Genomic DNA, 19,035 nt, shown 5'->3' with positions numbered 1-19,035 from the left:
TAGTATCCTTATGAATCTTATTACAGAGATAAAATTAATGCAAATACAGGCACGAGGAATTTCCTCTAATTTGTTTGATTATATTTAAAAACCATTTCCTCGAAGAAAGAAGTGTAAACAAGAAGAAATTTTGAGTTGCCTACGAGAATGCAATGCGCAGATACGCTATCCATATCCAATCTTCGCTTGCCGCTGATCAGAGCCTCCGCTACAGATACCAAACCATCGCATTATCAACTCAAACCCCGGACTCAATCTTGTAGTTGTACCTCAAATTCTCATGTTAATGCTGCTATTTTCAATGGAGATAATTCTAAGGTGTTACAGAATTCTATTGCTTTACCTTATCATGTGACGGCCATCTCAAGCACTTCAAACCCATTTGTGAAGCACTGCCTTAAACTTCGTAGTAGCTCCTCTTATCGCCACTCTCATGGCTTAGTTCTCGTCGTTGGCACTACTCCCATCAGGTATCTTTTCTTGGCCAAAATTGAAACTTTCACTTTAACTCTTCAGATTTTATCAGCTTTTACTTGAAACCATGGTATGTGCTATTCAATTGTTAAAGTGGGTTTTGCTACTTTTTTATTTTAGTAAATTTGGGATTGAGTTTGATGTTACCCTATTTTGTGTTCTTTGTCAAATGTTTGCACTTTTTGTGTTTCGGGTGAAAGTTTAGGAATTAGTCTCTCAATTTCCTTGTTGCTGCAACTAAATATGTTGAGAGTTGTTCAATTATATAGGATGGTTATGGTCAATTAAATTTTCAAGCTCGATTTTGTTTCTTTGTTTCGTCCCTAACTGCATTTCTTGTGGGGGAACTTGTATCTTTGTTTTTGGTGATATTTTAGTTAAATGAAACTGATTACTATACCAATGCTAGTTTACTCCAGAATAACTCTTCTTTACATAATTTATTGATCAATGATAATATTCAAGGTGTTTGTAAGAATTACCCACTGAAAAATGAGATGGAGTGACCTTTGACTCACATGCACTTCTTGAACTGAATCTTAAGGTTCATAATTAGCCTACTCCCACAGGTAGAAAATGAAGTTGGTCATAATGGAAATCCACTTCTCATCATAATCTCATGTGCAATGTTAAACTTTAGAGCTATCCAACCTCTGATCTTTCTGGAATTCTGGTTTTAAGAGGCAATTTTGACCTCTTTCCTCTTTAAATGTGTAAATTTAATAGTGTGCATTAATTTCATTTTCTTTAGCAGCGTGGTTATATTCCAATTACCATTACCTTTTTTTTTTTTTTTTTTTTTTTTTTTTTTTGACTTTTAACTTTTCATTTTATTTGGCATGATTTGTATCAGTTGCTTGTTTCTTTCACATATCATCTACTGCTGATCTTTTATTGATCAAAAGAACTTTGCAGGAATTTGTATTCTTTGACAGTCTTGTGTGTGAACTTGAATGAGAAGTGCTTTCCTTGAAATTTTGAAGCTAACCAAAATTTGAACTTTTAAGACTAACTGAAATGACAATGTTGAAACTATGAGTATTGATGTCTGTTACATCATGATGTGACTTCTACCAGGGAAATATGTAAATTTCAAGAAACAATGTCCGAGACGCCTATCAAAATAGAATGCTTGCTTGTACTTGATGATACCCAAATCCCTGAAGAGCTAGATATTCGTTCTACTCGTGTTGTCCATGTCAGCTCAATAGTGATGAAAAAACTTTCAGGCGTACAATCAATTGATTCAATTCAAATGATTGCTCTATTCAGGATTCCCTCAACTTTTCATAGTGTTGGTGATGACTTTAGAGAGGATGATTGTAGTAGATGGTTCCCATCTGCGAATCGAATTCTAGTTCTTGATGGTATTCAGGTTGTTCTCTTTTCATACTGGAAGTGTTTGGCAATTTTCTTTTCCTGTGAAATAGTTACACAATTCCATTAGTGCGGTCTTGATGCTGGCTGTCATATGGAATGATATTTTCTCCATATAACATACTACAATCACAGATAAACAAGACAGTTATTCTAATAAAGCCATGAACTCTGAAATGCTATTGACTTGGTCACTGAAGGCAACTGTAAAGCTCCCCAAATAATCATGTTCACTCTGTTAGTTGTGTCAGTGAATTAGAACTGAAAACCTAACGGTTGATATAGGCCTAACTTAAAGAAATATTGAAAATTGTTTCACATCTCATTACCTAATTTTATCATCAAATTTCCTTGCCACTTTGCAGAAACCCTTTTATATGTTCTGGAGCACTAAGAATAAGATAGCATCATATATATATATATATCCATATATTGTGTTTCAGTATGATCTTTCTAGAATTCCAGATTCAGTTTATATAATCATGGGAATGTTGGTGCAGGATCCAGGAAACCTTGGCACGCTGCTTAGATCAGCATTGGCATTTAGATGGGTAATGAAATTCAACTATTTCCATTTTTCTTGCCTCTTATTTCTGGTGCAATTGTATTATGACATTTTACTTCTGGTTAATGTCCTTTAAATCTTATATTTCTGCAACAATCTTTGGTTTAGAGTGTTACTTATATTCAATGTTGAAAAAATCGCTAGGCGCCCTCTAGGCGCCTGGGGACCGCCTAGGGCGCCTAGAACGCCTGGGCGGGATTTTTGCAACACTGCTTATATTAGAAAAACTTAGAAACTGGCACTCCTTCCATTTCTCAACAGAATGGCGTGTTTCTACTTCCTGGCTGCTGTGACCCATTCAACGAGAAAGCACTCCGAGCTAGCCGAGGAGCTTGCTTTCAGCTCCCGTTAGTTTCTGGTGGGTGGACGCAATTGCAAACACTCGGAGAAAGTTTCAAGATGAAGATGTTAGCCGGCCATCCTGCAAACGGTGGAAGGTTGAAGCCGGTGAGTTGGCTTTGTCAAGGCTTCGCCGATTCTTTAGCAGATCAGCCATTGTGCCTGGTTTTGGGTAGTGAAGGAGGGGGGCTTTCGGAGAAATCCAAGGAAGTATGTGAGCTTGTTAGTATTCCAATGGCAGGAGAATTCGAGTCTCTTAATGTTTCGGTTGCAGGTGGAATATTGTTGTACATGTTACAACCTGAGAATCATATATTCTAGGATTTGATGTGAAGAAGCCAATGCGTGTATTGTTTTAACTATAATTGGCACATAGTAATAATATCAGTATGTTTATTATATTGCATGTTCATTATTAAAGTTCATCTTCATTAATTTCATTTTCAATTGATTAAGATATTATTTTTTTAGGACGATGTTGTGGGTCACAATATTGTTTGTTTTATAAAATTATAAATTGTGTTTTACTAGAATATATGATATTTGATAAATTTTAAAACACTAATTTAATAATACACAATATTGTAAAAATCTGTTTAGGCATCAACTAGGCTGATGCAATTTCAGTCTTAGACGGTTTTTAGTTGACTGGTCGAGTAATCAGTAGACTAGACGCCTCAGGCGCTGAGTTAGGTGCCTAACTCGCCTAGTTGGTGTCCAACTAGGCTAAGTCGGCACTAGGCACCCCAGGCGCCGAGTTGGGCGTCTAACTTGCCTAGTTGGTGTCCAACTAAGTTAAGTCGACACCAAACTCGGTCAAATGATTTTTTTTGTCTGTTCGGTTGCTTCTCTTCTATATTCACGGTAGTATTTAGATGTCTCTGAGCGTCCAACTAATGTCTAGTGGCTTCTGATATTATGTATGGTATTATATTCTATAATATAATTGAAAATATTATTGTTCAAATATAATAAAAATCTTATGAAATAATGTAAGCATAATAAAATAAAAATAATAATAATAATATATTGGGTATTAGACTAATTTATAAAATACGAGTAAAAAAGAAGAGTTATTAGAAATTTGGTAAGAAATTAGTTAGATGCGGAATATTTATTAGCTGGGATTTGTTTCAGCGTTCCTTCCAGCTCCGCAAAAGCCAAGCAATCGAGTTATAGCCAAAACACTCGACGACAGGGAAAACAGCAAACTTGTATCAAAATCGTCGGATACCACTCCTCCGTCGGCAATGTCGGCGGCGAAAGCCTCGCAGTCACCGACATCTCTCGCCACCGTCTGCACTCTCCAAGGCTCTCTCCTCACTCTCGCCGTTCTAACTTTAGTCTCCTTCAGTTACATCTCGCTAAAGTCTCTCCATTCGCCGTCTCTCGAATCCTCCACCAATCCTTCTCCTTTTCAACGTCCACTGGTGAAATCTCACTTCATTTCCTGTTGGATTTCTTCAGATAAGAGCAAACACTAATTTCCAAAGGTTCTCCTATCTTTTCAGGTGATAAATTCGGCCGTTAATGACACTGAAATTTCGACATCCGTTGAGGAACCAGTAGCGTCGTTATCATCTGAGGAGGAATTGTCGGATGTGTATCACTCGCCGGATGTATTCAGATTGAACTATGCAGAAATGGAGAAAAAGTTCAAGGTATATATATATCCAGACGGCGATCCGAAAACGTTTTACCAGACGCCGAGGAAGCTGACTGGGAAGTACGCCAGCGAGGGTTATTTTTTCCAGAATATCAGGGAGAGTAAATTTGTTACGGACGATCCAGATCAGGCTCACTTGTTCTTCATTCCAATATCTTGCCATAAGATGAGAGGAAAGGTAAATCTTTTCTGCAATGTGATTTGCTTTGGATAATCATTGTTTGGAATGCTCAGGATAATTGCATTGTGACTATGATTATTAAGTCTAATGGCTTGTCAGTCATAATGAGTAGTTATATAAGTTTATTTTTTTTTTTTTTAATTCCTGGAATTTAGATTTGTACTTGGAACAGTATTCTTGAGAAATTATCTATACAAATTCTACTGTTGTAAATATTCTGGGTCACAGTATACTCATCTGAACTTATCCAGCCCAACTTGATCACATGCAGGGCACATCCTATGAGAACATGACCATAATTGTACAGAACTATGTTGAGAGCTTAATAGCAAAGTACCCATACTGGAATAGAACTCTAGGAGCTGATCACTTTTTTGTTACTTGCCATGATGTTGGTGTGAGGGCTACTGAAGGACTTCCATTTCTCATAAAGAACTCTATTCGTGCTGTGTGCTCTCCAAGCTATGATGTTGGATATATTCCACACAAAGATGTTGCTCTCCCACAAGTTCTGCAACCATTTGCCCTTCCAGCTGGTGGAAATGATGTGGAGAATAGGTATTGCTGTAAATTTTGAACATATGCTGAAAAAAGAGACCAGAAAGCTCATCTAATTATCTGATACACTTCCTTGTTTCACTTTGGATAATTCTTAATATCAATTAAGTTAACCTGATTCATTGAATGTTATGCTAAGAAGATAGGTCTTTGCTTTAGGTTCTGCCTCTGTCTTTCTTTCTTCTTCTTCCTTTTTTTTTTTTTTTTTTTTTCAATAAACTTTTTTTCATTATAATTTTACATTAATTTCACATGTGTAAGGTATTTACCTATGGACTGATGATTAGCAGATTGTGTGATCATTCCCTTGTGGCCTTGTCTTAAAAGACTTATAATTAGCTTTATAAGCCCCTAGGAAATTTTATGGTATTACACTAGAAAACATGATATCAACATATCACATTGATAATGACATCCCTTGCACTTTTTGGAGTTGATATCACCCACTTTTTTTTTTATAGTTCTAACTTGAACAATATAGTCAGCTGTTCTTAACTATCAGCCTTGATTTTGTTACCCTTTTAATTGCATTTAAAATAAAAAATAAAAAATAAAAAATTACAATGCTACACAAATGGCGAAAAATGAAAATTATTACATCTCATGATCTGTGTTTCTTTTTGTTTGAATTTCTTATACCTGTAAATAAGTTTGGTTTTATTTCACCTTAAAATCTGTAAATCCCTAGAATGTCTAAAAGCATATGCTTCATCTGGCTAATCATAAAAGTTCACTTTATGGATTTTCATCCAATCATTTTGGCATGACCTTTATTCTACTTGAAAATATTTCTCAAATTAAGGAACTTTCTTGGGCACAACTTGTTCCACTAGTATTATGTTGTTGTTGTTATTATTATTATTATTATTATTATTATTGGTGTTGTTGTTGTTGTTGTTGTTGTTTTCTAGATAACTTATTTCACAAAAGTTACAAAATACTAATGTGATTTCAAATGAATGTACAACACTTTTCTAATACTATCTTTCATGCTAAATTGGACTAAGTTGTAGCATTTTAGTGTATCCTTAAATATGAAATTCTTTCTAGGAGCCCAAATATTCTCCATGTATACACTATACAGGATATGTTTTTTAAAGAGTCATTTATCTAAAAACATTTCTTTTGAAATAAATAGATATCCATTCAACAGTTTAGCCTTGGGTGAAATTAAGAATAGTCATCTTCTTTTGCAGGACATCTCTGGGATTTTGGGCAGGCCATAGGAATTCTAAAATCAGGGTCATCTTGGCCCGTGTATGGGAGAATGATACAGAACTTGATATCTCTAACAACAGAATAAACAGGGCTACTGGACATCTACTCTATCAAAAGAGATTTTACAGGAATAAGTTCTGCATATGCCCTGGTGGCTCTCAGGTCAATAGTGCACGCATAGCAGATTCCATACACTATGGATGTATTCCTGGTAAAAGGCTGATTCTTTCTTCTTCTTCTTTTATTTATTTATTATTATTTTTTTTTCAGTTGGAACCAGTTATGAGTCAGTTTCTTCTGTTCTCTGTCACCATATGTCAATTGCACAATAAAGTCCATCAGTAATAGGAATTTTAGTTGAAATCAGAGGATGAATGCATGACATGTTGACTCCACATTTCCTGTATGATGGTCTAGGGAGAGTGCGGGATTTCACAATATATTAGCTAGCTTTGCACACTTGTCTATTTCTAACAGTCCAATTATTCGTGTCATTTTGTGTATTTATTTATTGGGTTACATACAAGAGAGATGGGGGTTGAACTTGAGACCTCCTAGCTAGAGTCTCAGACTATTGGTAATATATTCCAAGGTCCATAGCTCATGATTGCATGAATGTAAAATTCACATTGTGCTTTCTCTGCTGGGAAAGGCTTGTTGACTGTTCTGAAAGCTAATTTAGAATTTGTATCCATGCCTTGAAGTTTTACAGTGGGTTCATACTTGTTGGTTATTGTCATTGGGGATTAGTGACCTATGAGTGCGCCTCTATTGGCAGCCCCGGCCTTGCTATTGGTGCCTTGGTGCATTTGAAGGAAATATCTCCTCCCTGCCATTTTATGTCCAAAAAAATGTTGGTTTTCGCCTCCTAAAACACCTTTAGATGGTTTTACGTGGAGAAGAAATTCAGCTTTCCTGGATCTGAAATTCTACTTGTGCTATTTGCTTGATTTAGAGCTCCATCTTAATTCTTAACAGATCAGAGTATATCTAGTGTGATTGTGCTATGAAACTCAAGAGTCAAGATAGGTTAACCAATTTTAGAATTTTGATTACATTCCTGTTGCCTATTGTTACTTGGGTTTAGAGAAAAAATTTCACAATTTGCCATTCTGTATGGTTGTTTTAAGTGTATAATCCATATCATGATTGCTTCTAATATCCAAATTATTGGGGGCTTTCTTGCAGTGATACTCTCTAATTATTATGACTTGCCATTCAATGACATTCTCGATTGGCATAAATTTGCCGTCATAGTCAGGGAGAAGGATGTATATGAGCTTAAGAAAATTCTCAAGAGCATAACTCAAGAAGAGTTTGTGACTTTACATTACAATTTAGTCAAGGTAGGTACTACTTTCAGTGTGTTTAGCCTCATAATTTGCCTTGCATTGCATGTGCTGGGACTTGGAGTAGGGAATGTATTCCTGTGGGGGAATCCTGTAATGCACAAATATTAGTAACAAATATCACTACAATTTTAATAATCATCAATTAAAATTTCTTTTCGTCCCACAAATGAAGTTTCAATGCGGGCCTATTTGTTTTACTGAGTAGTTTTAATTTGATCTTTGAATGTATGACCATTGGTTTTAACCAAGGATCAAATTGGAACTTCAATTGAAAATTTGGTTAAACGTTTGGACCAATGACCTAATGACTGACAATTTTCAATTGTTTCTTGCTTCAGATCCAGAAACATTACCAGTGGAATTCACCTCCTGTCAAATACGATGCTTTTCATATGGTCATGTATGAACTGTGGTTGCGCCACCGCGTGCTCAAGTATTAACTGCAACCGCAATTTTTCATCATAAACTTGACTCACATATACTCAGGAATCAGGAGGTTGCTGGATCAGTTTATAAATTGTATATAACCTCATAACAGTTCCTTCTTTCATCTGCTCTCTATTCTTTAAATTTATTCCCCCCTTAGATAGGTTTTGAATTGGTTCCTTTTTTGACCTGTGAAGAACCAGAGATAAAACTGTTGAGGGCATGATTATCTGTTGTCTGTATGTTTATGAGTTCTTTGTGAACCCAGCAAGTTGTTTATATGAGTTCTTTGTGAACCCAGCAAGTAGCATCTTACAATGTAAGCCGCTGCAGTTATATTGTACTATGTTGCCAATTATTTCTTTCAATTACTTTTCCCAGTGGGTTGTGGTTTATGGATTGTAAATGATATGTTGTGATGGGATATCTTTGTCTTGGGAAGAGCCAGGTTGATCAGTTAGAGTATACAGTATACTCGATGATATTATTCACAAACAACAAATGACAGTGACGAACATGAGAAGCATTCATAAAATGGGAAACAGTGAGAATGAGGGCAGATCTAGCACCATTGAAATATATTTTCTTTCAGCTTAAAATGTAACATGTCAAACTGAAAATATTGCATACAAACCCAGCATTACCCTATTGCAGAGGACTAGGGGCAAAAAGGTTAATCTTTTCCTAGACACTACGTTCTCCTGCTTGTAACTATAGCTCAAACAAAAGATTTGGTGGAAACTCCGGAGTGCTAAACTGAGATCACCGAAGGGGGTAACATCTGCAAGATGAATTTGCCCCCAAAACAAAGTCTATAGTAAACAAGTGGATGACCAATCCATATTGACACATGACACATATACTTACAGGTGACGGAATGCATTATAATGGTTCAATTTATTGGTGATGGTTAAACACGGATGAAGGCTTGTAGAAGACTCCGTGCAATTTGTATTCGGTCAGGTGTCCCTGTTATGATCACCTTTCCATTGTTCTCACCAGGATGTGGATCTTCAAGTGTGACCTTTGTACCCGAGATCTAAATTATAATAATTGCAAAACAAATGCCAATAAGAGAAACTTATAAATTATAGGAAAACAACATAACAGTGAACACTAAAAGATTATCTCCCTTGACAGTTAAACTGAAATTCATTTAGTTTCATTCTCTTCTTCCATTCTATGATATTTTTATTCCATTTAGCAGGAATGGAATTGGGCTTGTAGTCTTTTACCTCTTTCAATCGATTGAGATTAGTACCGTCTTCACCGTAGATGCTACCAAATTTTTGTCCTGGAACCATGATTTCCACAGTTATGTCAGCTACTCCATTTGCATCTAAACTGTCATGGAGACTGAAAGAGTTAGAAAGCTGACAAGGAAATTTGTTGCGTGTTCTATACTACTGTTAAGTTTTACTGTCTTGAATAAGTTTCACCTGTATAGCCAGGAGAATATGCTATTAAACATTTTAAATATTGGACTTTGACTGCACTTAAAGAAAGCTAGTTCTTGAGCATAGTAAATCTTCACCATATGCAGACAGGACCGACAATTTATGGGTGCACAAATGAGAAAATAAGTCAAGTGATAGAAATCATAGAGAACGGACTTTAATTCATCAAACAGCCCATTAAAATCCAGAATCTCATTTAAATAGAATATGAAACTAAAAGAGCATCATCATCGTCAAACAAACAAAACAAGATTGGCATCATGTTTGAATCACAGTACCTCTCACCAAGCAATTTGGTCCCAAGTTTTACTTAGTATGCAGCTTGGTCCCAGAGTTTTACATAAAGATGCGCGCACTCATGGGAAAGAAAGAAACATAAGCTTTTGAGATAGAAAACTAGAAAACATGTCCAAATTTAATTTATATATATGTATAGTTAATTTAAATTCAATTTTTTTTCTTCATAAAAAACATACCAGTGGATAGTGCTGAGTGGCAATGGTATTGACTAGTTTGTACAGATGTAGCAACAAACTTAATGGTACATATTAGTGTAACTAATTTATTTCATAGAGCATATAGGAAGCTGTTGTTTATTTCCTTTGTAATTGTATTTGGACTCATTTCAGACCCCCCCCCCCCCCCCCAACCCAAGGCCCACCCACAGGAAAGAAACAGGATAGAGAAAGATGGCAAGCATTAATAAGCATATGGTGCAATACGAACCTTCCATGTTCAAGTGCACCGCGCGAATTATTCCAGCCTCCTGAACCATATTTATTTGTCGTGTCATTCACCGTGTTCTTAACCTGCAGATTAAAACCTCCTATTAAAGTCCTTGTAGGATAATATACACTAGTTAAAAAGATCGAAGCAGAGACAACTCCACAAAGCCAACTAAAAAGATGTGTTCTACCTGTTTATTATGCAGCCATATATGAGGACCACCTGGCTTGGGCACAAGATCTGTTTGGACAGCAGATGAATTTCTCCATATTTCACCGAGGCTGCTTTCAGGCATTGAAGAGAAAGGATAATGCCTATGTGCTACACCCTTAGAGGCCAAACTGAAGAAGAGATTCTCCCTCAGCTTACCAGTAACTTGAAAAAGAGCATTTTTTACATTTACATACTCTCCAACAATCTGTAGGAAGTTAAAGTTATCTTTCAGCATCTGATAAACTGAAAACTTTCCAAGTCATAAAATGGAATACAACAGACTGCTAGCACCACACCATAAAATAGAATAACATTTTATACGTCAACAGGAAACTCCAAACTCATTAAAGATGTGCATCATCTTAAGTTTCTCATGTCGTCATGATAATACGGAAATTCTAACCTACAAGGCTACAAGCAAATCATTTCAAACTCACCCAAACAGACCAATTTCAAGTTACTTAAACTCCTAGCCAATATTTTCCACCACCAGAAAAGAAGAAAAATGCAAAGACAGAAGCAGCACCTCAAGGAACAGTAAATAACTACATTCTTTTCAAACAACAACTAGAGGTGAACAAATGACTACTAACATATTTAACTCTTAAGTGTAAAGGGAGTTGCATTAGCAGAGGCCAGAGCTTTCAAATAATTGTAAAGATGGACATTAAAGTTGTATCATACACACACACCTCAACTACCCTATCATTCTCTGTAGCACAACTGGGATGGAGGTCCATTTGCAATAGCTGTATTTCAACACCAGAGGTTGAAACTAAAATACCAGAACCAGTATTTCCTTCTTCATCAACAAGGCAATTGAGTTCATCCAACGCAACTAAAATCTTGGCAGTTACAGTTTCTCCCATGCCTAGACCTGGTATTAACCCTTGGTCAACACCAACCTCCATGCATCTCTCGAAAACTCGGACAGTGGCAATTTGTGCAGATGAGTACAATGGATCCTTGTTCTGCATAAGATTCCCAACACCCATGAGTAAAGACACATAAAAACATGAGGAGACTGGAGACACGCAGTGTGAGAGGAGATATTCTTTGATGGTCAACCATCTAACAGTGGCCAGGACAAAAAACAAAGTAACAAATGAATGGGTGACAAAAGCTCAACAAGATATCAATTAAACCTCCAATGAAGATATGGTGGCAACGCGATCTTTTGACCCAGGTACTGGAGGTGAAAACTTTATAGAGGCCCCTGTTTCCTTCTCCAAAGCTTTGACAATAGTGGCACCACGTCCAATTACACCCCCAGCTGAGACATTAGAACAAAGTAACCTAAACACTACTTTTTGTCGACCATTATCTTCATCCAGGCTAAGGACTCTGTCAGCCTCTGCAGACAATGAATGGTCATTGTAAGAATGATCAATAGCATTTCCCTGGAAAGGTGGAACTACAGGTGATGGATGAGAAGAGAAATCTGCCAAATTTTCATGGAATCCCACTCTCGAATGCATGTATTGTGGTGTTCTTTCAGTAGTGCAATCTTGAAGTCGTCGAGAAACAGGAACTAGTGCTTTCTTTACAGCTAAAATTCCACCCATTATCTGCAACAATTTCAAAAATAGTTTCTTGGTGAAGAGTAAATGAAAGACTCACATATTCCTAATAATGAATAATTAACAGACCAGACCTCTCCCAGTGAAATTAAAAGCTCACCCTACTGATCAAGTTATTAGCTAATGGAAAATTTCTGAGCAGGGGAAGTAGGCATTTTTCAGTTAAGGGATTAATGAAGCCAAAATGTATAGAAGGAAAGGAAAGGAAAGTTGAATAAACTTAATAAACATCCATGCATTTTCCTGCCATGTAGTCAGCAATAAAGTTCCAAATCCACAGGATAAACCTCTAATGCATATACTTTCTTGCAAAATTAGAAGGGAAGATTTCCATTCCAATTAAGGAATATAATGTTACAACTGGTAGAATTCAATTAAATACTTTTACTCCACAACTGTCGAAATTTTTTTTTAGTCAGAGCCCGTGGCAAATTATATCGTGCACCAGGGGCGGACAATGCACAGGCACACAACCAATGCAGTACAAAACAGGGGATTTTTAGGGCGCACAATGCACAGGCACACAATGCAGTACGAAACAGGGGATTTTTAGGGCACACAATGCATTGTGATATAACAATTGTAAGCCCGTACTATACTCAGATTAATCCCCGTTCACACCGGGCCGGCCCAATTAAGAGACAAAGTGCTAGGCATATTGATTTTTCCATAAAATAGAGGAGGTTCAAACTCCCAACCTCTCATAAGGAACAAGAGTGCACAACCACTCACACCAACCAAGCTGGTTACAACTTTTAAAATTTGATTATCAAACATTCAGCAATATTCTAAATTCAAGTTTCAGTTGCATCAAGCACCTTATATCAGTTCCTCACTTGTGAGCTAAACTTTCCATTCTTTAGCTAAATGTCAAAATATGCCACTGACCTCGTCTACCTTAAGGAACCTGATGCCACATTTACATTCTAAAAAAGAGAAGTTTCAGAGTTTTGGTTAAACTGCCATAGACATTGAAGTCAATATCAGTCAAAGCAGCTGATATTCAGTTTGCCGTTAGAAATCGAACACCAATCCTGCATGAATGATGATGAAGAGAATTTTGTAGAAATAGAAAACCAGAAGTTTTGCACTACTACAAGTCAAACTCATGAAAGTTGAAAGCACCGACCTGAATTAACTCCTCTTCCGAGCCAGCACAAGCTGGATTCTGCTCCTTCTTCGAAACCTTTATCTTTGCCCCAGAACTCTTCCTGATAGCATCAACAATTTTCCCGCCTTTACCCATAAGCGCCCCTATTTGATTGGAACATGCAAGCAACCTGCAACCGATTGCCCCGGCACCTTCGCCTCCATTCCCTTCCACCTGCAAAATCTTCTCATAAACCCTAACCAAACTCTCCTGAGCTTTCGAAACCTGCACATACACCTCCTCTGTATCGTGGTCTATCGAGATCGTGTTCTCGACAACGGCATCGCCCGTTATATTGATGACTCGCTCGTGGCAGTTGGGAAGGGGCTCCTCGAACCGGATTTTGCAGCCGGTTTGGTTCTCCAGGCTCTTGACGATGCTTCCATTGTTGCCGATGACGCCGCCGGCCGTGCTGATGTGGCAGAGCAGTCGGAAGTTCACCTGCCCCGGCTGCGCCGCCACCAGCGATGGATCTCCTCCGCGCTTGAAGGAGCCGCGGAGGTTGCTTTGATAGCTCATTTTACTGTTTCCTTTTCGCCAGTGAAGCGAGTGAGAGAATGAGAGTAAAGCAAGTCCCTATATGTGTGCATATATATATATACATATAAACGAGAAATCTTATTAAGGAATTGGTTTGTATGAGGGGAGAGGTGGCTTTGGATGGCGGAGATGCATTTTGCCGGGAAGTGGAGCGCGGAGGATGGCGGAGTAAATGTAAATGACGTGTCAGACGCGACGCGCTTTGGAGGGTTGTTTCATTGTCTGATTTTGGAAGGGAAGAGTCGAAGAGAGTGCAAAATCGCAAGATTTCCTTGGGAATTGAGCTTAGACTTTATTCCTATGTACTAAAAACTATTCCCTCATTTTGAGAAAAGGGTCAAATAGACCCCTAAACATTACCCTAAAGGTCAATTAGCCCCCTAAACTTTAAAAAATGTCAATTAAACACTCAAACATGCTAAATTTGGTCAATGAAGCCCAAAAATCGGTAAATGACCTGTTTTTACCGGTCATTTTAATTCCGGCGACGAAATCCGGCCACCGGTGACGAATTCCGGCCACCGGCGAATTTTTCCGGCGGCCGACGAATTAATTTTCTGGCCGTCCGGTCGTCTTCCACCGGAGAAGACGACCGGACGGCTGCCTTCTCCAATGGAGAAGGCGGCAGGCGGCCGTCTGCCGCCTTCTCCAGTGGAGAAGACGACCAGATCTGGTCGTCTTCTCCATTGGAGAAGATGACCAGATCTGGTCATCTTCTCCAATGGAGAAGACGACCAGACGGACGTCTTCTCCATTGGAGAAGACGACCAGATCTGGTCGTCTTCTCCACTGGAGAAGGCGGCAGACGGTCGCCTGCCGCCTTCTCCATTGGAGAAGGCTGGAGAAGGCGGCCGTCCGGTCGTCTTCTCCGGTGGAAGACGACCGGACGGCCGGAAAATTAATTCGCCGGCCGCCGGAAAAATTCGCCGGTGGCCGGATTTCGTCGCCGGAATTAAAATGACTGGTAAAAACAGGTCATTTACCAGTTTTTGGGCTTCATTGACCAAATTTAGCATGTTTGAGTGTTTAATTGACCTTTTATAAAGTTTAGGGGGCTAATTGACCTTTAGGGTAATGTTTAGGGGTCTATTTGACCCTTTTCTCCCTCATTTTTAAAGAGCAAATAATTAGAGTGGACCATTCAACTTATCATATTAAGGCTCTGTTCGGTAAACCTAACTCAAAAGCTATTAGTTAGGAATTGAAAGTTGAAAAGCTATAAGCTAGGAGCTGAAAGCTGAAAAGTTATAAGTTCGGAGCTGAAAACTGGAGAACTGTAAAGCTAGCTGTTATGATTGAAAGTATTTGATAAAATTAACTTTGTGATAAGTTGATAAAAGTAAAAAAGCTAAAAAGGTCATCTTCACAAAATTTAAATTAGTTTGTTTACATATTAAAATTTAACATTTTATCTTTAAAAAAAATTAACATTTTGAAATAAAACTATTAGCATAATCATGATCTAGCATCTTATGAAGTAACAATATTGTTGCAAATCTCATAATAATAATAATAATAATAATAATAATAATAATAATAATAATATTTGCGGACTTGCGGTGAATGTTGCGGATAAAGGAAGAGAGAAAATGGTTTTAATTGGAAAGAGTGAATTATGTCATTTCTTTAAAATAATAAGGATAAAGATGGAAAAAAAGTTAGGAAGTTAGGAGCTTATTTTGAAACGCTACCTTAGGTAGCGTTCCAAAATAAGCTCTTATTTTAAGCTAGAAGCTTATTTTGAGAATATTACCAAACAGAGCTTATAACTTATTAGTAGCTTAAAATAAGCTATAAGTTCCTAAATAAACTCTGCCAAACAGAGCCTAAGTGTAACTTAATTTTACTATTTACACTACATCCCTACAAATTTTTAATCTATTTTTTGAAAATGGACTCCGATATTACATCATTTTACCAGGACTATGTGGTCTAATGGTATCCGGGTTGAACTTCCATTTGGAAGATTATGAGTTCAAGCCTCAGTGGAGGCGTTATTGATTCTTTGTGTTTCAGTAGGTTGAGAAAGTATATGAACAGATACTACACTACAATGTAATAGAGCCAGTAACTTTCAAAAAAAAAAAAAAAACAAAACAAAATAAGTAAACAAACAAAATTAAAAATAAAATAAAAAAGTACAAAAGATATCACAGCAGCGGCTGCTGCGGTAGCTTTCTACGGATTATAAATTTGCAATCCAACCCATCACTAAGAAAAATAGAAATGTTTATAACAATTGTCATGTCATCCTACCAATGTTAAATTGGCAGGGATAATCTTAACCTAAGTTCGTAGAGTTTGAGGTCTAAAATCAAAATAAATTATTATCTCATTAATGAATAAAGTCATTAAAAATAGTGTTTTCTAAGCATCTATTTTTTGTAACAATCAAATTCAAAAATGGGATTTAACTTGTGGATCCTTATTGAACTGTTCAAATAATCAAACATATTGAAAATAATTTGAATAGAGTTAAAGAATGAATTAATAATGGATAAATCTAGTGGGAAGTGGGAGCGATGTAGCTAGTAATTTATGTTAATTAATAGTACCTGATCAATCTAAGTAATTATTTATCTATCAATCTATCATATTTGCTCAAGATATTGATCTCATTTTGATTAGTTTAACAAAAAAAATTAGTCAAAGTCCACAAAAGTCCACAATCATATATACGAGTTTTTTTGCACTTTTGGTCCCACGACTATAGTGGCACTGGCAAAATTGATCCACGACTTTTGAACCTTTCAATTTTAGCCTCCCACTATTGATTTTTTTTTTTTTTTTTGCAAAAATGGTCCTTCCGGATACTTTTCCGTCAAAATTTCACCGGAAAAATTCTCCATTTTTAGCTGAGTTAAAATTGACATTTTACTTATCTCAAAAAATTAAAAGAAAAAAATTGATATTTGACTACATACAATATTACTGGGCAACATACTACTGCCCCAGACGGCGGAGTTCCTGGAGCAAGCAGGGCTGTTAGTAAGCGGCGGAGCGGCCGTGGCGTTCCCCGGGCTAGTTGGGTTATCCAGCAGCAGCATTGGAGGCGCTCAGCACGTCTGCCGGATCATCCGAAGACATTGGAAAAGTAAAATGTCAATTTTAACCCGGCTAAAAATGGAGAATTTTTCCCGGTGAAATTTTGACGGAAAAGTGACTGGAATGACCATTTTTGCAAAAAAATCAATAATCGTGGACTAAAATTGCAAGGTTCAAAAGTCGTGGATCAATTCTGCCAGTGCCACTATAGTCGTGGGACCAAAAGTGCAAAAAACTCTCATATATACTGGACAAATCATTAAAAGGAACTCAATAGACAAACCACTTTTCCTTGTGGGCAAGTATATGTTTCCATGTTTCACTCACAAAATAATAACATTTATTTCACTTGACACACTGAAAAGGTTTATATAGTTAGCTTCTTTGCTTTCAAAAAATAATAATACTTAGCTTCTTTTATTAAAATGTTAATTTTACAAACAATTCTTAAATAAATTATAAAATGTTTTAAACGTTAATGCACCAGATACCAAAAAAAAAAAAAATGACTTCATAATTTTTATTTTTATTTTTTTATTTTTTTAACTATAAGAAGAATTGCATCAATTTTCCATCCCTACAAAACCACATAAATTTTCGTATTATATGATGTGACTATTATTTGTGTGATTAGTTTTTTTTTTTTTTTTTTTTTTTTTAATTTTTAAATCTTTAACTTATTTAAAATTATTACATCTGGCAAAAGAAAAAGTGATTTTTGTAGAGACATTTAGCATTGTTTATATATGTGTGTGTTTATCCGTTGAATATACGATAATTAATAGCAACTAAGGAAAATAATTGAAGCAAACATCGTGACCAAAACATTAACAACGTCTGGTCTTGTATATAGAAGAAAATCAATGTTTAATAAGCATGTAATAGATATACGTTCAAAACTAATCAATAAAAACATTTTCCCTACCCTACGTGGAGATCCAAAGTGGATCAAAAAGTAATTAAGAAGTTGCAATTCTGGTCTAACATTACAACTGCAAAGTATTTTAATTACACCTCAACACAAAAATGTTCAAATTGAGTATTACTACACCATTGGAAAGTCAACTCAATGATTACAACTTTCATAAAGACCATTAAGCATAGTTTTGATGTTAAAAATAGCAAAGAAAAGAGTTTTAATTTGCCTATGATGAATAGGCATTTCTGTGGGTGTTCATTGCTAGCTTGGAGCTTGAACTTTTGAAGCACGTTGTATAAAGATTAGCAAGTTAAAGAACGATCGTTCTATAGCGTGATCGATTTTCTCCTAGGTTACATGACTATTCCTAGTATAGGTACTGTACTCACTATATAATTAGAGTTGCACCCCCCCCCCACCCACCCACCCACCCACCCAATTTTCTGAACTGTACTTTTAGCTTGTTTGATATATACCAACACATTTTGTTTTAACACAATATATCGTGGGTCAAGATGCATGCTGCTACATTATTTGTACAAATAAAATTAATGTATAGAAAATATACCTATAAAAAGATGTAATTGAGATATTTTAAATGACATCCATATTAATATATTTAATTTTTTTTAAAAAGAAAGCTATAGGTACATAATTAAAGTAATTACTTTAATTAGTGTAGTGTTTATATATGTAAATTAAATTAACTTTGATTTATGAACATATAGAAGGAACATTATGAATCCATTATATATAGAGTACGTGAATGAAAAAGATATAGTGTGTTCGCAGTTTAGTGTTTATACATTAAGGTTTATGTTTTTGAACATCATATAGAATAAATATTATGAACATAATATATATATATATATATATATATATATATATATGATAAATGTTATGAAACAGAATGCATGTATAATGTAATTTTTGTTGGAAAAATTAGCTTAAAATGACATAAAATATCATAATAAGTGACTATTTTGTGGTATAATTATTAGTGGGCTCCACTTCTAATTTGGGTCGGGTCAAGGTGAATTCGGGTTCTTCGTAGTAAGACGAAGACATTGATATATTGTACGCTCAAAATGGATAATGGATGAATGAGAAATTGATTCTTAAAGTAGACCCATTTGAGTTGGAAAAATGAAAGGAAAAAGTAGAAGCTTTTGTCTCACATTGGTTTGGGAAGTGGGTTTGCACCACTATTTATACAATTATACAAGAGTGTTTATAAGGTTTATTAATT

The 19,035-nt window shown here is 36.2% G+C and overlaps 3 protein-coding genes across 4 annotated transcripts; 2 read left to right on the top strand and 1 right to left on the bottom strand.

Annotated features, from left to right (window-relative positions):
• The first annotated feature begins 33 nt into the window (after nucleotides 1–33).
• LOC109180179 (uncharacterized tRNA/rRNA methyltransferase YsgA) lies at nucleotides 34–3,165 on the top strand. Its single transcript, XM_019329665.1, has 4 exons — nucleotides 34–470; nucleotides 1,552–1,849; nucleotides 2,352–2,402; nucleotides 2,678–3,165. Exons 1-4 carry the CDS (start codon nucleotides 148–150, stop codon nucleotides 3,074–3,076), a joined length of 1,071 nt encoding a protein of 356 aa, XP_019185210.1. The 5' UTR covers nucleotides 34–147; the 3' UTR covers nucleotides 3,077–3,165.
• Nucleotides 3,166–3,865: 700 nt separating this feature from the next.
• LOC109180525 (probable glycosyltransferase At5g03795) lies at nucleotides 3,866–8,551 on the top strand. The gene is made up of 6 exons (XM_019330151.1): nucleotides 3,866–4,185; nucleotides 4,267–4,599; nucleotides 4,874–5,160; nucleotides 6,357–6,589; nucleotides 7,567–7,724; nucleotides 8,069–8,551. The coding sequence occupies exons 1-6, from the start codon at nucleotides 4,006–4,008 to the stop codon at nucleotides 8,168–8,170; spliced, it is 1,293 nt and encodes a 430-aa protein (XP_019185696.1). The 5' UTR covers nucleotides 3,866–4,005; the 3' UTR covers nucleotides 8,171–8,551.
• A 150-nt stretch (nucleotides 8,552–8,701) lies between these two features.
• On the bottom strand, nucleotides 8,702–14,110 carry LOC109180524 (KH domain-containing protein HEN4). 2 transcript variants are annotated; one of them, XM_019330149.1, is made up of 7 exons: nucleotides 13,262–14,110; nucleotides 11,698–12,120; nucleotides 11,245–11,523; nucleotides 10,530–10,757; nucleotides 10,340–10,422; nucleotides 9,392–9,512; nucleotides 8,702–9,195 (listed from the first exon to the last, which is right to left on the bottom strand). In XM_019330149.1, exons 1-7 carry the CDS (start codon nucleotides 13,799–13,801, stop codon nucleotides 9,067–9,069), a joined length of 1,803 nt encoding a protein of 600 aa, XP_019185694.1. In that variant the 5' UTR covers nucleotides 13,802–14,110; the 3' UTR covers nucleotides 8,702–9,066. The 2 variants fall into 2 exon arrangements, with proteins under 2 accessions (XP_019185694.1, XP_019185695.1); XM_019330150.1 differs by having other exon boundaries at nucleotides 9,392–9,500.
• Nucleotides 14,111–19,035: the final 4,925 nt, after the last annotated feature.

This window comes from Ipomoea nil, unplaced genomic scaffold (assembly GCF_001879475.1).
Source record: "Ipomoea nil cultivar Tokyo-kokei standard unplaced genomic scaffold, Asagao_1.1 scaffold1026, whole genome shotgun sequence".
Lineage (NCBI taxonomy): Eukaryota > Viridiplantae > Streptophyta > Magnoliopsida > Solanales > Convolvulaceae > Ipomoea > Ipomoea nil.
This window is presented reverse-complemented; position numbering and strand designations above follow the sequence as displayed.

Excerpts from the sequence above, each read along its gene's own strand:
- LOC109180179 (XM_019329665.1), top strand. The coding sequence starts at position 148 with ATGCAATGCGCAGATACGCTATCCATATCCAATCTTCGCTTGCCGCTG. Across the intron at positions 471-1,551 it reads GTTGGCACTACTCCCATCAG|GGAAATATGTAAATTTCAAG; the intron begins GTATCTTTTCTT and ends GACTTCTACCAG. Across the intron at positions 1,850-2,351 it reads TAGTTCTTGATGGTATTCAG|GATCCAGGAAACCTTGGCAC; the intron begins GTTGTTCTCTTT and ends ATGTTGGTGCAG.
- LOC109180525 (XM_019330151.1), top strand. The coding sequence starts at position 4,006 with ATGTCGGCGGCGAAAGCCTCGCAGTCACCGACATCTCTCGCCACCGTC. Across the intron at positions 4,186-4,266 it reads CTCCTTTTCAACGTCCACTG|GTGATAAATTCGGCCGTTAA; the intron begins GTGAAATCTCAC and ends CTATCTTTTCAG. Across the intron at positions 7,725-8,068 it reads TACATTACAATTTAGTCAAG|ATCCAGAAACATTACCAGTG; the intron begins GTAGGTACTACT and ends TTCTTGCTTCAG.
- LOC109180524 (XM_019330149.1), bottom strand. The coding sequence starts at position 13,801 with ATGAGCTATCAAAGCAACCTCCGCGGCTCCTTCAAGCGCGGAGGAGAT. Across the intron at positions 11,524-11,697 it reads CCACCATATCTTCATTGGAG|AACAAGGATCCATTGTACTC; the intron begins GTTTAATTGATA and ends AATCTTATGCAG. Across the intron at positions 9,513-10,339 it reads GGTGCACTTGAACATGGAAG|TCTCCATGACAGTTTAGATG; the intron begins GTTCGTATTGCA and ends TAACTCTTTCAG.